Source organism: Pipistrellus kuhlii, unplaced genomic scaffold (genome assembly GCF_014108245.1).
Source record: "Pipistrellus kuhlii isolate mPipKuh1 unplaced genomic scaffold, mPipKuh1.p scaffold_m20_p_15, whole genome shotgun sequence".
NCBI lineage: Eukaryota > Metazoa > Chordata > Mammalia > Chiroptera > Vespertilionidae > Pipistrellus > Pipistrellus kuhlii.
The window spans coordinates 37,085,677-37,098,395 of record NW_023425460.1 but is presented as its reverse complement, the minus strand read 5'-3'; the positions used below and the strand labels follow the sequence as shown (position 1 = coordinate 37,098,395).

General features: G+C 40.9%; 1 protein-coding gene across 1 annotated transcript; it reads right to left on the bottom strand.

The window, feature by feature from the left end:
- Positions 1–210: 210 nt before the first annotated feature.
- LOC123652414 (wiskott-Aldrich syndrome protein family member 1-like) lies at positions 211–1,307 on the bottom strand. Its single transcript, XM_045582215.1, has one exon. The coding sequence runs from the start codon at positions 1,126–1,128 to the stop codon at positions 211–213; it is 918 nt and encodes a 305-aa protein (XP_045438171.1). The 5' UTR covers positions 1,129–1,307.
- Positions 1,308–12,719: the final 11,412 nt, after the last annotated feature.

The window sequence follows — 12,719 nt, the reverse complement described above, 5'->3', positions numbered from 1 at the left end:
GTATAACTTCCCTCACCTTGGCCAAATTAGTGGGGCGACGGGCAGCCCCTCGGAGACCTGCCATTAGAGTCTGGCGGTAGACTATCAGTCGCTCCCTGCCTTCTGCAGTGTTAAAATCCCAATCAGGGCGGGCTAAGGGAAAGGCAGAATCTATGAGATGGGGGAGTTGTGTCGGGCGCCCATCCGGGCCCCGAACATTCTTCTTAGCTTCTAGGAGAATTCTCTCTCTTTCCTCTGTAGTAAAGAGGGTCTGGAGAAGTTGCTGACAATCATCCCAAGTGGGTTGATGAGAAAACATGAGGGACTCAACCAGAGCGGTGAGTTTAGACGGGTCCTCAGAGAACGGAGGGTGGTTAGTTTTCCAGTTATACAGATCAGAGGAGGAGAAGGGCCAATACTGAAGGGAGGGAGAACCGGGGTGCCGTCGTCGAGAGGCGGCGGCGGCGGGCCGAGAGGGCGGAGGGGACAGGTGACCGTAGAATCGGGCGAACAAGGAGGCTGGGTCCTTCGACTACGCGTGTGCTGCGAGGGACCACCTTGGGCAGCCTGGACAGGTGGAGGGGCCGGGGGAGTGGAGGGAACTGGGGGCAGAGAAGGAGGATAGGGAGGAGGCGGGTCGAGAAGGAGAAGGTCAGTTTGGGAGTCGCGCAGGGGCGCCTTCTGCGGGACTCCACGAACCTGTGAAACAAGAACCTGAGACTGGTTAGATGGCGGGAGGAAGGGCCGGACCCACGAAGGAGGTCGCTGGGCCAGGTCCTGCCAGACAAGAATATAAGGTTGTTGATCGGGGTGACCAGTCCGGGACTCGAAAACTCGGGAGAGAACCTGGGAAATCAAATTTAAATCAAAAGAACCATCGACCGGCCAACCAACACCAAAAGTGGGCCACTCGGCTGAACAGAAAGTCTGCCAGGGACCCTTTTTCACATTTACCGAAAGATCGAAACCTCGTCCTCGGACCTCTTTCCAATGATCAAGAGTCGCACTCAGCGGAGTCGACTTCCCCTGACCCATGTCACTGAACAAAAAACCAAAACAAATAATGACAGAAATGAAACCACAGACAACTATAAAACCGGGCCGCGGCAATCCTCGGTCCAACCACATTGTGACAGGCGACGGAGTCATATAAAACCTGACCAGAACAGATGGAAATGATCTCAGCTAGAGATCAATTTCCCCGACCCCGGGACGTCTCCCGGGGACAACGGTTTTTGAGAGCCAGACCCCCTGTCTGACCCAAAGACTGTCCTCTCTCACGACAGAGACAGTCCCGTTGGAACCAGAATAAACAACCTGACCAGAACAGACGGAGGCGATCTCTGACAGAGATCAATCTCCCCAACCCCGGGACGTCTCCCGGGGACAACGGTTTTTGAGAGCCAGACCCCCTGTCTGACCCAAAGACTGTCCTCTCTCACGACAGAGACAGTCCCGTTGGAACCAGAATAAAAACCGAAACCAGTCGCCGCACACAGGGACATAACACAAAGACAGACAGTCGGCCGACACAAAAACTCACCTCCAAGATGGTCTTGGTCGTCTCTGTGGCCGCCACAGATCCCGGACGAGCCCCCAAATGTTGGGCCAGAGACCCCCCTGGTCTCTGGTCCTGACCGGTGGCGACCCCGAGAGAGAGAGCCAGGAGACCAAATTGATGCAAATGCAAGAGGCTTTATTCGAGCGCTCGGTCTCACAGCCTGCAGCCACCAAGGGGTGAGTGCTAGCTGGAGCCCCGAACAAGGGGAAGGGTACAGCTTTTAAAGGCAAAAACCACACGCAGGTGGTTAAAAAATTTTCCATTCTATTCTAGGTTATGCAACGGTTATATCCTGTAGCTATCATTTGCTCAAACCCGCAAGATTAGCCAAGCAGATAGGTTGTTTTGCAACCCAGGACCAAGAGCATTCTGCGGTTAAGGCGTTAGGTTCTTGGAACTGGGGCAGGGTAGGTTGACGAGGGGGGGGTTTTGGGAGGTTCAGTCTAACACTGTCATCAACTCTGACACTTGCATTCCTTGTTGGCCAAACTCTACAGTCCTAAACCTCCTTGTTATATATTACAGAGGTTTGGTTCTTATTGTACTTTATACCATTCTTCAGCTTTACCTTGCTGTTGGCCTATAGAGGTCAGAGTATATTTAAGGCATCTTTTCTTCCTGGTCTGCTGCACACACCACAGTAGTTTGGTCTAGATGCAATGAGATTTGTGATTATAGTGCAGGCATTACACTGTACTGTGTACCATGTAACTCACTAATTTACCTCCTTACACTCACTACAAGGAAGCTGAGGAACAAACTCAACATTCATTTCTCACAAGCATCTAGCACTTTGTGGCAGTCCTTTTTGGAATGAGGAGGTATAGTGATTAAATAATTAGGTAAGGCTTGTGGTGTCATGAGCTATGTCTTTCTGTCCTTCATACTTTGGGGCCATTGCTAAACCCATTAATAATATTCCCTCTCTTATCCCAATATACCAAATGAAGCAAATGTGGGTGAATATAGCTGCTGTGATTTGTCTATTTGAGAAATTTACTATGTTTTTAAATTGTGATTGGATGATATCCTGCTCTCGTGGTTGCTTGCTTTCCTAGGTGCTATTTTACTCAGCTGGGATATTTGAGAAATATCCCAAGATGGCTGATTGGTCTTACTTGTTGTTGACCATCCAATGATTTATTTCCTATTTTCTCTCCTTTCTACCATTTTGAATCATGACAACATTCTTCCATCACTGTCTTTGAACTTACGAGTAGCTTGTTTGTTTTTCTGCAAAAACTCAGTGCTGGTATTCCTGGTGGGTTTACTCTCAGTAAATCAGCCAGGAGAAGATTTATGGTGGGAGGCACTCCTGAATGGTGCCATGGGCTGAAGTAGCCGAATTTTCTTATTGAGCTGTAGTGCTGGCCATAACAATGCTTCAGGTTTGAGTCATCCTAAGTGTGACACTCTTGTCCATAGTTGGTAGTAGGCATTGTTCGTTAAATAGATACTTTGTTCATGGCACCCTGGAGATACCCAAATGTAGGTCACTGGCTATCCATGGAGGATGGTCTATAGTGGTGCCCAAAAATATAATGACTTTTCAGTTAGAGGAGACCAAATGCATGCACTTCTATAGGAGAATATGACAGTATTTGAGAGTGGTTTTTTTTTTTTTTTTCTTCTAATTTAATTGATGCTTTCCCCAAAACTGCTTGGAATAGTCTTCCTGATACAATAGTTTCAGTCAGGGGGTTGTTTTAGTATTTAACATGTGTAGTATCTCCATAAATGGCATATAGTAGATGTTTAAAAAAAAAAAGATGGACTAGGGATTTTAATTTGCAAAGCTGTCATAGTGGTCTTCAGATGTCTGATGGATTTGTCTATGGGATATAAATTAGACTTGTTGTGTATCTTGCTAGAGACTTAGTCCAGAACAGTGAATGGGATTTGCATATGAAAGTGTTCAGTTAAAAATAAGAAATGCTATAATTTATGATTTAGTTGTATCTTCCAACAATAGCAGACATCTCTTATTCACTGTTGTGTTCCTAGTCTCTAGCAAAGTGCTAGCCAGAGAGTAGAAATTTAATACATTTTTGAATTAAGGCATAAGTGATGAATAATTAGATTTTTCACATACATGGAAGTAGTGAGTTTTCCATTATCAGAAACATTGTAGCATTGCCTGAGTGACTAAACACTGTAAGCCTTATAGCAGAGATTCAGGAAAAGAGGCTGATTAACTAGATAACATTAAATGATTATTCTTATCATGGAAAAGTATGGTAGTTAGTGTTCTCCAGAAGAGCAGAACTCAGAGTATACTAGATATGTGAGGAGATTTATTATAGAAATTGACTCATGTGACTATGGAACCTGAGATGTCCCATGATCTGCCATCTGGAAGCTAGAGACTCAAAAAGGCTGGTGGTATAATTCAGCCTGAGTCCAAAGTCCTGAGAACCAGGGGCTCTGATGTCTGTGGGCAGGAAAGATTGATGTCCCAGCTCAAGGAGAGAGAGACAGAGAGAGAGAGAGAGACAGAGAGATATCCTACCACCCCCTTTTTGTTCCATTAGGGTCCTCAAAAGGATGATGCCCTGACACATTGTTAGGGTGGATCTCTATAGGACTCTCTTTCATGGCCCACGTAGAAAGAGTTCCAATTCAGGGTTCAGGTTCTGGAGAAGGGCCGCACACAAATGAAAAGAGACTTGAAGAAATTCAATTTGGCAATTTGGGGGGCCAGGCGGTAGTCCAACTCTAGTGGGAGAACTACTCCTGCTCTGGCCCTGCCATCCCCTTTTATTGAGGCTTTGGGGAAAACATCTTAAGCAACATAAACAGAAATTTACATGTAGCCCTTAGGCAGGAAATAACAGAAACTTGTAGATTCTGCTTCAGCTAACAAAATCTCAACTAAAGGTTAGAGCAATTAAGGTTGTTGACCAGCCTTCCTGGCTTCCTGTCAACATCTCTTTTTCAGTGAAACTGATTTGGTTTCCAGCAGAACTCCTTAACTCAGACCACCAATTCAAATGCTAATCTCTTCTGGAAACACCCTCACAGATACACCTTGTAATAATTTTCTCCCAGCCATCTGGGCATTCCTCAGCCTAGTAAACTTGACACATAAAATGACACATCACAGAACTCTTAAAGGAGTCATTCTAGGATTCACTTGAATTCTTTTAGATTGGAGCATATATTTTATTTATGTGTAACAGTTCCTGAACATAATTTTTAGAGAAATATTCTTCCACTAACTGTAAAGTATTCTACAAGGTAGAAATCATGATTCATTGGTCCATGGTAAGTAAAGAGAGCTGGGTGCTCCCTCCTGGGCAGAGAGAAAAAGATCTTACACCGAAGAAATCAAGTGGTTATTTTTCTCTTCACAGATTATGTCAGGATAGTTTTCCATGTTTCCTGGATTTCAGTGTTGGAAGCATCTCATTTGCCCTGAGTAGGGTAACACAGTATAATTTTGTTGGCTGATTATAGAACTTCTCCAGGGCATTCAGGCCACACTAAGGTCCCTAGAACTCATGCTATCAGATGCCCCTTAAGTGTTGTCTCTAAGAGTCCTGTGTTGCTTTGATATGTGTGTGTGTGTGTGTGTGTGTGTGTGTGTGTGTGTGTGTGTACATCTGTGAGTACACATGCTGATTCCCATGAGAGCAATCATGGCTGTGTCATTGGTACTTAATGGAGACTTTTTTGGGGGGCAAAATCATGTCAACTGGAATGCCTTTGGTGGTGGAAATGATTCTGCTGTTGGAGTATAGTGCTGGAGCAGCTGCAGAACTGGCTTCTTTCTTTAGGGCAGCTCTTAAACAGCACCTGACTGAGCTTCTTAAGATCAGCCTGGGACCACAGGGTGTCATCTCAGTGTTTACCTGCTCACTTCCATCTCTCGTTTCTCAGCTGGTAGGCAGAAATGCATATTTATGTTTTCATTTATCCTTATTTAAATTTTTTTCTTGCCTATTGGGACAAATTGGAATAGCAACTTTCAGTCAGTGGTGAGCACAGAATACTAAAAAATCTTCAAAAAGAAAAACACATAAAGCACTGCACAGGTGAAGTTTTATAATTTCCCTATAAGAACATTTGTAGCTAAATTTCACAAAATCTCAGACAGGAAAAGAGAGAGATTGAAAAATAATAACAATTAATGTATATGCAGTATATTCAATCATCAACTCATGCCAGAGTAGAATTAAATTATTATTTGACAGAAGGGGAAACCAAGGTATAGTGTGGTCGAATGATTTGTATAAGATCACATGATAAATTCGTCCTTAGGCTGAGAATATGGCTCTTACAGGTTTTTTGGGGGAGGTTGTTATGGAACATTTCAGGATTCCTATGAAAGCTGTGAATGAAAAAGAGAAAGAGAGAGGGGGGGATCTGTCTGCCCATGTGGTTACTTACATTTAATTTCAGGTGTTTCCTAGGCCCCTCAAGTCCATCCATGGGATAAGAACCCTTTCTCACCTGAGGGTCATTTTTCCAGTATCCTGACCACCAGGTAAATAAATTATTTAAAAGGCTCGTCAGAGAAAGGATGAAAAGCCAGGTGATGTGTATAGTTTTTGAAAGCCAGTGGTTCAGTATCTTGCACACAGCATTCTGTGAATAGGTAACATTGCTATGCTTTTTTTTTGCACAGTTAGTCTGGAAAGAGAAGTTCTATACCGTTAGTCTAGAATGAGAAGTTCTACACTGTTAGTCTGGAATGAGAAATAACTTCCATAAGGCTGATATTGTAGGGCCTGGGCTCCTGGATCCAATCAGTAGCCCAAGGCATGGTTTGGACCATTCCCATCAGTCTACAAGGGAATTTAAAAATCACAAAAAGGACAAGTAAGTTTTTTACTCAAAGTATAAGGGCCACTATATATGTGGTGGTTATGAGTACAAGCTGGGTGCCAAGTTCCCTGGGGCCATAGGCTAGCTCAGCTCTAAGGCTGGATTGGTTTCCTTCTTGTAAAATGGGAATAATAATAGTACTAACATCTTAAGGCATTGTGTCAATTAAATGAGCTAATAGACATAAAACTCTGAGAAGAATAAGCTGTTAGTAAATATTAAGTAATATGAAAAGTGGATGGCTTGAAATGTATATAACCTGATGGCAAAATGTTTTGCAACTCTATGATAATTTCCCAAGTTATTATTGTTGTTGTTGTTATATTGGAGTTACACTGATTATGAAAATCCAAATGTCTACGTCCTAAGTGAAAATGGGCAAAAGAGGGAGAGGAATTAGGAGAAAGCACACAGGAATGAGAAAAATAACTGATGAATTCTTTTCTGGGAATTACTATGGTTTTTTGTTTTGTTTTGTTTTTTGTCTAAAAGGAAGAAGAAGACTAGGTAGTTGAGTTCCATTAGATCTGCTTTTATGTGAGAGCCTTGATTAAATTTATACTGTGTATGTGCATGTCCTCTTCCAGAGTGTCAGCTGTGAAATCATCAATCTTGTCTGTCTTATTCACTGCTGCTCCTCCAGCACAGAGGAGTTTGTGAAGCTCAACCATTATTTACTGAACAAAAGAGTGATCATTTGATGAATCCATTAGTGCCAAAGGCTCTGACAAAAAATTGTGTTACGTTGCAAGTGTACTGTCCTCTCTTGACCCCTGCCTCCCACTAGCCAAGGGCACAGCTGCTGCCCAGCTCAATCCAGAGTCCCCTGGTGGGGATGGCTTGAATATTCCTTCAGTCTGGGTTGTAACACTGGCCACCAACCTCCCTCTATCCCTATCTCTATTTATCTACATCTATGTATACATATTACAAGATAATAATTCTCAAGCAGTTTTTGGCAATATTAATTCTAAATGTTAATTGACAGGAAAGTAAAAAGCGTTATAGCATTAAATAATTGACTTCATCCAGATCCTCCCCAAATTAAAATAGGTGGAGAACATAGAGGGGCATCTTGGATATTATGACTCCTCAAGGGGTGGGTAGTTCATGCAAGACTTCCAAAGTTATTTGAACGTAAGACTCATTCCCTCTTTTATTCTCTGTAGAGTGTTTCATGGGAGAGTGAATAGTCCATAGAATATGTTTTGGGATATGCTGGTATAGACTTTGGCTCTTCTCATTTGAAGATTTAAGTCACTAGCCCATGGTGCCTACATTCTGAATACCCTCCTCAAAAAAGGCACCCTCCTCCTGCCCAGGAGGGTGTGTGTTTGTTATTGGAGGGGACTTCTCAACCCCTCCCTCGGGGTTTAATGGGTTGTTACTAATCAAACTTTACAGTAATAGGAAAGCTTTTGCTAATCAGCCCAACTAATTACAGGGACGAGTGAATCAATTGCTAAGCATCGCTAGCACTGCTAATAAATCACAAAATCATTTAAACAGGGTTTAAATCCCAGAAAAACGTGGGAGAGTGAAGAACATTCAAATGAGTGTCCCTGTTGCTAAAGGCTTAGCAGGACATAACTTATGGGCACTTCTTCCATCCTCTGGTATGTCCAACATTTCCTGAGCATTTACCACATGGTGAGTGATGTGTTAGGCATTGAGGCATCTCATTTAGTCCTCTCACCTGCCCTCTAAGGTAGGTATGAGTATTCTCTCTTGATGAGGCTTGTGAAACTTGGAGAAATTAATGTTTGACGAAACCCTAGAGTTTATAAATGGAGACACTGGGATGGAAATGAAGGCTTCTGGCTCCAAACCAGCCTCCTCTAGCTTCCCCAGCCACACCCTGAGCAAGTCCATGGGCCCTTTGGTGTCTAGGGCAGGGGGCATCAGGGTGACACACAGAATATTCCTGTTTTTACAAGGAAAAGTAACTGCTTTATGCACTATGAAACATTATGTAGGAGAAAACCATGAGATTAAAAGTAATCATTATGATAACCATTAATATATGTTTTATTAGGAGATGCTTGGGAAAGTGCTTTTACAAGTTATGCCTTTTTATCTCTACAATGACCCTATGAGAGTTTCCATTATTGTCATTACATTTTATACATGAATACTTTAAAGTACACTAAAAAGGATTTAAAAACGTGCCTAAGATCACAGGGCTTAGGATCACAGGGCTAACTCCCAACCAGCCCGACTCCAAAGTCAGAAAAGGTCAGACTCATTAGCTTCAGTAGGAGTAAGGGAGTCTGCCTTCTTGTGCTAGAGCTTCCAAGCACTTGGGTTTGGGAGCTTAATCTCAATTAAAACGCATTTAATTTTTTAATTTGTGAATTAAAATAATTTAATTAGAATAGATGATGTCTAGACAGACTCTGTCTTTACAATGTATCTCATAATTATTTTCTTTAAAATATTATTTACAGCCTTGACTTGTTCTGATCTAGTGTTTAAATGGTTGTCACATAACCACAGGTATATCAGAAAGCCCCTTTGCTTGTTACTACATGGAAATATAGCCTTTCTTCTCCGGTCTCATCTCATCTAAACCAGGAAAACCAGGAATATTTTTGTTTAAGGAAATATATAATTAAACACAAAGAGAAAAGAAGACATAAAATGTATCTGAGGAAATTTAGACAGTTTTATATTTTTTGTTTTACTTTATTGTTAATTGTTCAATTTTTTTGTAATAGATCTGTTACTTTTATTATTATAAGACTAGGGGCCCAATACACGGATTTGTGCATTGGTGGGTCCTTCGGCCTGACCTTCAAGGATCTGGCTGAAACCGGCTCTCAGACATACCTTGAGGGGTCCTGGATTGCAAGAGGGTGGTTCTTGGGTGATGCATCCCGGAATCAGGCTCCCTCCTCTCTGGTTCTGGGTGCATCATCTGAGAACTGCAGCTGCCAAGTCACACTGCAGCTCGGCAGCTCCTGCATTGAGCACCTGCCCCCTGGTGGTCATTGTGCATCACAACTACCAGTTAGATGATCAAATGGTAGGATGGTCACTTAGGCTTTTATATCTATACATATAAATGGTTTGTTTTGCCTTTCTGCCCACTTCAGTTTTGCTTTTTATATTATTCTCAAGTTGTTATTATTATAATAGATCATATTATATTATTGATTTTTTTTTTAATATGTGCTTTGTCTCTTAAATTAGGTTGTAGATTCCTTGAGGACAGGCCATAGAAACATTTTTTGATATGCCACTTCATATTTTCTGTGTGTTTACTTATTGTTTTAACATTACAAAACTATTATTTGTCAATTTAAAAAAATGCAAATACCTCATATAAATATTTTTGCCTGAAAAGAACAAATTTTCATATTTGCACATAAAGTTTATTCTGTATTTGGGACAATTTTCACAGGAAAAACTGTATAATTAACATTATATATAAAATCTGTCTTTGAACATTTTTTTTAATCCTCGCCCAAGGATATATTTGTTTATTTTAGAGAGAGGGGGAGGTAGGAGAGAAAGACAGACAGACACAGAGAGAGAGACATTGATTGTTTGCCTCCCCAAAGTGCCCCGACCAGTGATTGAACCTACAACCCAGGCATGTTTCTTGACTGGGAATCAGACCCACAACCTTTTGGTGTATGGGGTGATGCTCCAACCACCTGAGCCACCCAGCCAGATCTGTCTTTGAACATTTTTTAAAGCTTGAATACACATTTTCTAGTGGCTTCCCTATAGCATAGCATATTCTCAACACAAATATGAGTGCCAGCTGAATTTTTCTAATCATTGATTATCTCAATTAAAAATATTATGACCAGCATAGTAAATGAAAATAGGATTTTGTTACTGTTCTAAATATAAGTTTTGAAGGCTGGACACTTTTTTTATATACATAATTCTCTAATAAATTTCCTCGTGATTTTTTCCCCAAGTTTACTGTCTATTTAGTTTGGCCTTGAGTATTTTTTATCTTCTTCTGTTAGTTCTTATAGAAAAACAGTTTGGCCCATTGATATACTTCCTAGATAACCTTGTCTCAGTTGATGTTCAGTTAGATAAAATGGCATTTTAAATTTTATATAGAAAAATATTTACAGTTTCTTCTCTTGCTTACATACTTAATATATGTACAGTTCTTAGACTTTTCAAGGACAACTCTGTGTTTACTCTAGGATGTTAAAGTGGAAAGCACAGTTTATAGTCAAGAAATAAAGTAAAACTAATTGCCTGGAATGAATGGTGAACACTTAGGTTATGGAATTGATTAATGTGTTTCTCTTTCCCCATGATTAAGACATCCTTTTCTTTCACTCCAGTTAGTTCAACTAAAGCCAACCAAGATTGGCTGAAAATAGAAGTGTTTCCCAGTACTTTAAAAAACAAACAAATACTATTTGTTAGCCATTGTGCTAAAATGATATAGATACTATCATTTAGTTTTTACAGTTATCCTCTATGGTCATTCTTATTACTTCCATTTTATAGATGAGGAAGCTGAGCCATCTAAATAACTTACCCAAACACACTCAATTAGTAAGGAGAGCCAGACTGAGTCTCAGGCATTCTGATTCCTATGAGAAGTAGCCACTTTGCAAAACTGCCTTCTGCTTGCCACATGCTCTGTTACTCCCCATGTCCTCACATCTCTCCTTTACATCACTTGTCTGGGTTTTTAAGGGTCTAAAGTCCAACACCTACTGTACCTTCTCATCTCTGTGTTCCTAAAGAACCGTGTAGGTGACTGGGGTGGAACCCTACTCACTACCAAGAACTGGCGATGACTTCTCCTTCATTTATCTCTAAAAAACAGTCCTTAGCTTGGAGGAGGCGAGTCTCCCAATATTTCAGGGTCAAAGATGAAGGAACTGAGAACATGATTGGCTTTCCTAGTCACACTACTGGTGATGAGATGCACAAAGCAGCCATTGGGCTGTGTTGGTGAGAGTCCATCCAGCTGATGATGAAGAGGACTGGAAAGTGGAATCTTGTGGTCCTTTGGACCCTCTAGTTCATGAGGTTTGCATTTTGCATGTTACTTTTACTTAGAGGCTAGGACGGCTGCTTTGTACATTTGTCAGTAACTTGAGAAGTTGATAAAAAGCTCCTGTCATGTAACAAAAAGAACACAAATTTAGACTGTACTTAAAAAAAAGTTCCATCTTCTTAACTCATAATATGAAAAAATGAGATGAATAAGCATACAAATTGGTTTGTTTCCTTTTAAGGAAAAGCTATTGACTAATTTTCACACCCAAACAATGTCTCTAACAAAAACAAATATACCAAAAATAAAAATAAAATACTGATAATGCATTTTAAAAATACATTTTGTATATTCATTGATAAAATGTGTGTGTGTGTGTGTGTGTGTGTGTGTGTGTATTGTGCTATGCTATGACTCATCACCAGAAGGTAATGGAGGGTTGTGGTGTGATGCAAAGTAAAATCATATACTGGGAGAGTAACTATGAGAGTTCTAATTTCTGCTATGAAAATTACTAATTTGGTAATTTGGAGGATGCTGCATAATTGCTCTGAATCTCACTTTATTTATTTGCAAAAAGTAGAAATAATGCTATCTACCACAAAGAGGTTGCACACACTGGTGTTTGAGAAAGATAAAGCATATGAACACCAGCCTGTAGCTATTTATTTTTAACAGATGTTACTTTATTTCCTTCATTGAAGCCACATTTCCTGAATTGCTAGCACATACCGTATTTTCCGATGTATAAGACGACCCCCTAATTTTACAGTTAAAACATAGGTTTAGGCCTATATTCGCTGTATAAGACTACCCCCCCACTTCCGAGGCAACACCAGTTCTTTTTTTTTAATAGGCCTAACCCTATGTTTTAACTGTAAAATTAGGGGGTCGTCTTATACGCCGGAAAATACGGTAGTTGTCCTAGGAAAATTCAATGAGGAGAGTTTCACCACTGAACTGCTAAACTCTTCATCCTACTCCAAGCCCCAGGCTCTTAATTATGATTTAAACTTTCCCTGAGAAACATGGCTCTCCTCAGATCTACTCTGTTCTCATCCTGACTCGGTGCATTTCTCAGAGTAGCTCACCTCTCTGGACCTCATCCTTCTCATCTGGTTTGTGTGACTGTCAGTAAGAACAGCATATTTCAGAGTAATACTTTATTTATTAATTCCAACTGGAGAGAGCAAATGTTGATCTCTCTGCTACAATTAACATTTCCCCCAAGAACATGGACTTTGTTGGGCATCTATCTAGCCACCATAGACACTGATCAAAATTGTGTGTTGGTTTCCATAGCAGTGGAAGCAAGTTGGCAAACTTCACTGACTGGTTAAGTTGCTATTAAACAGTTAAAGCTCCCAG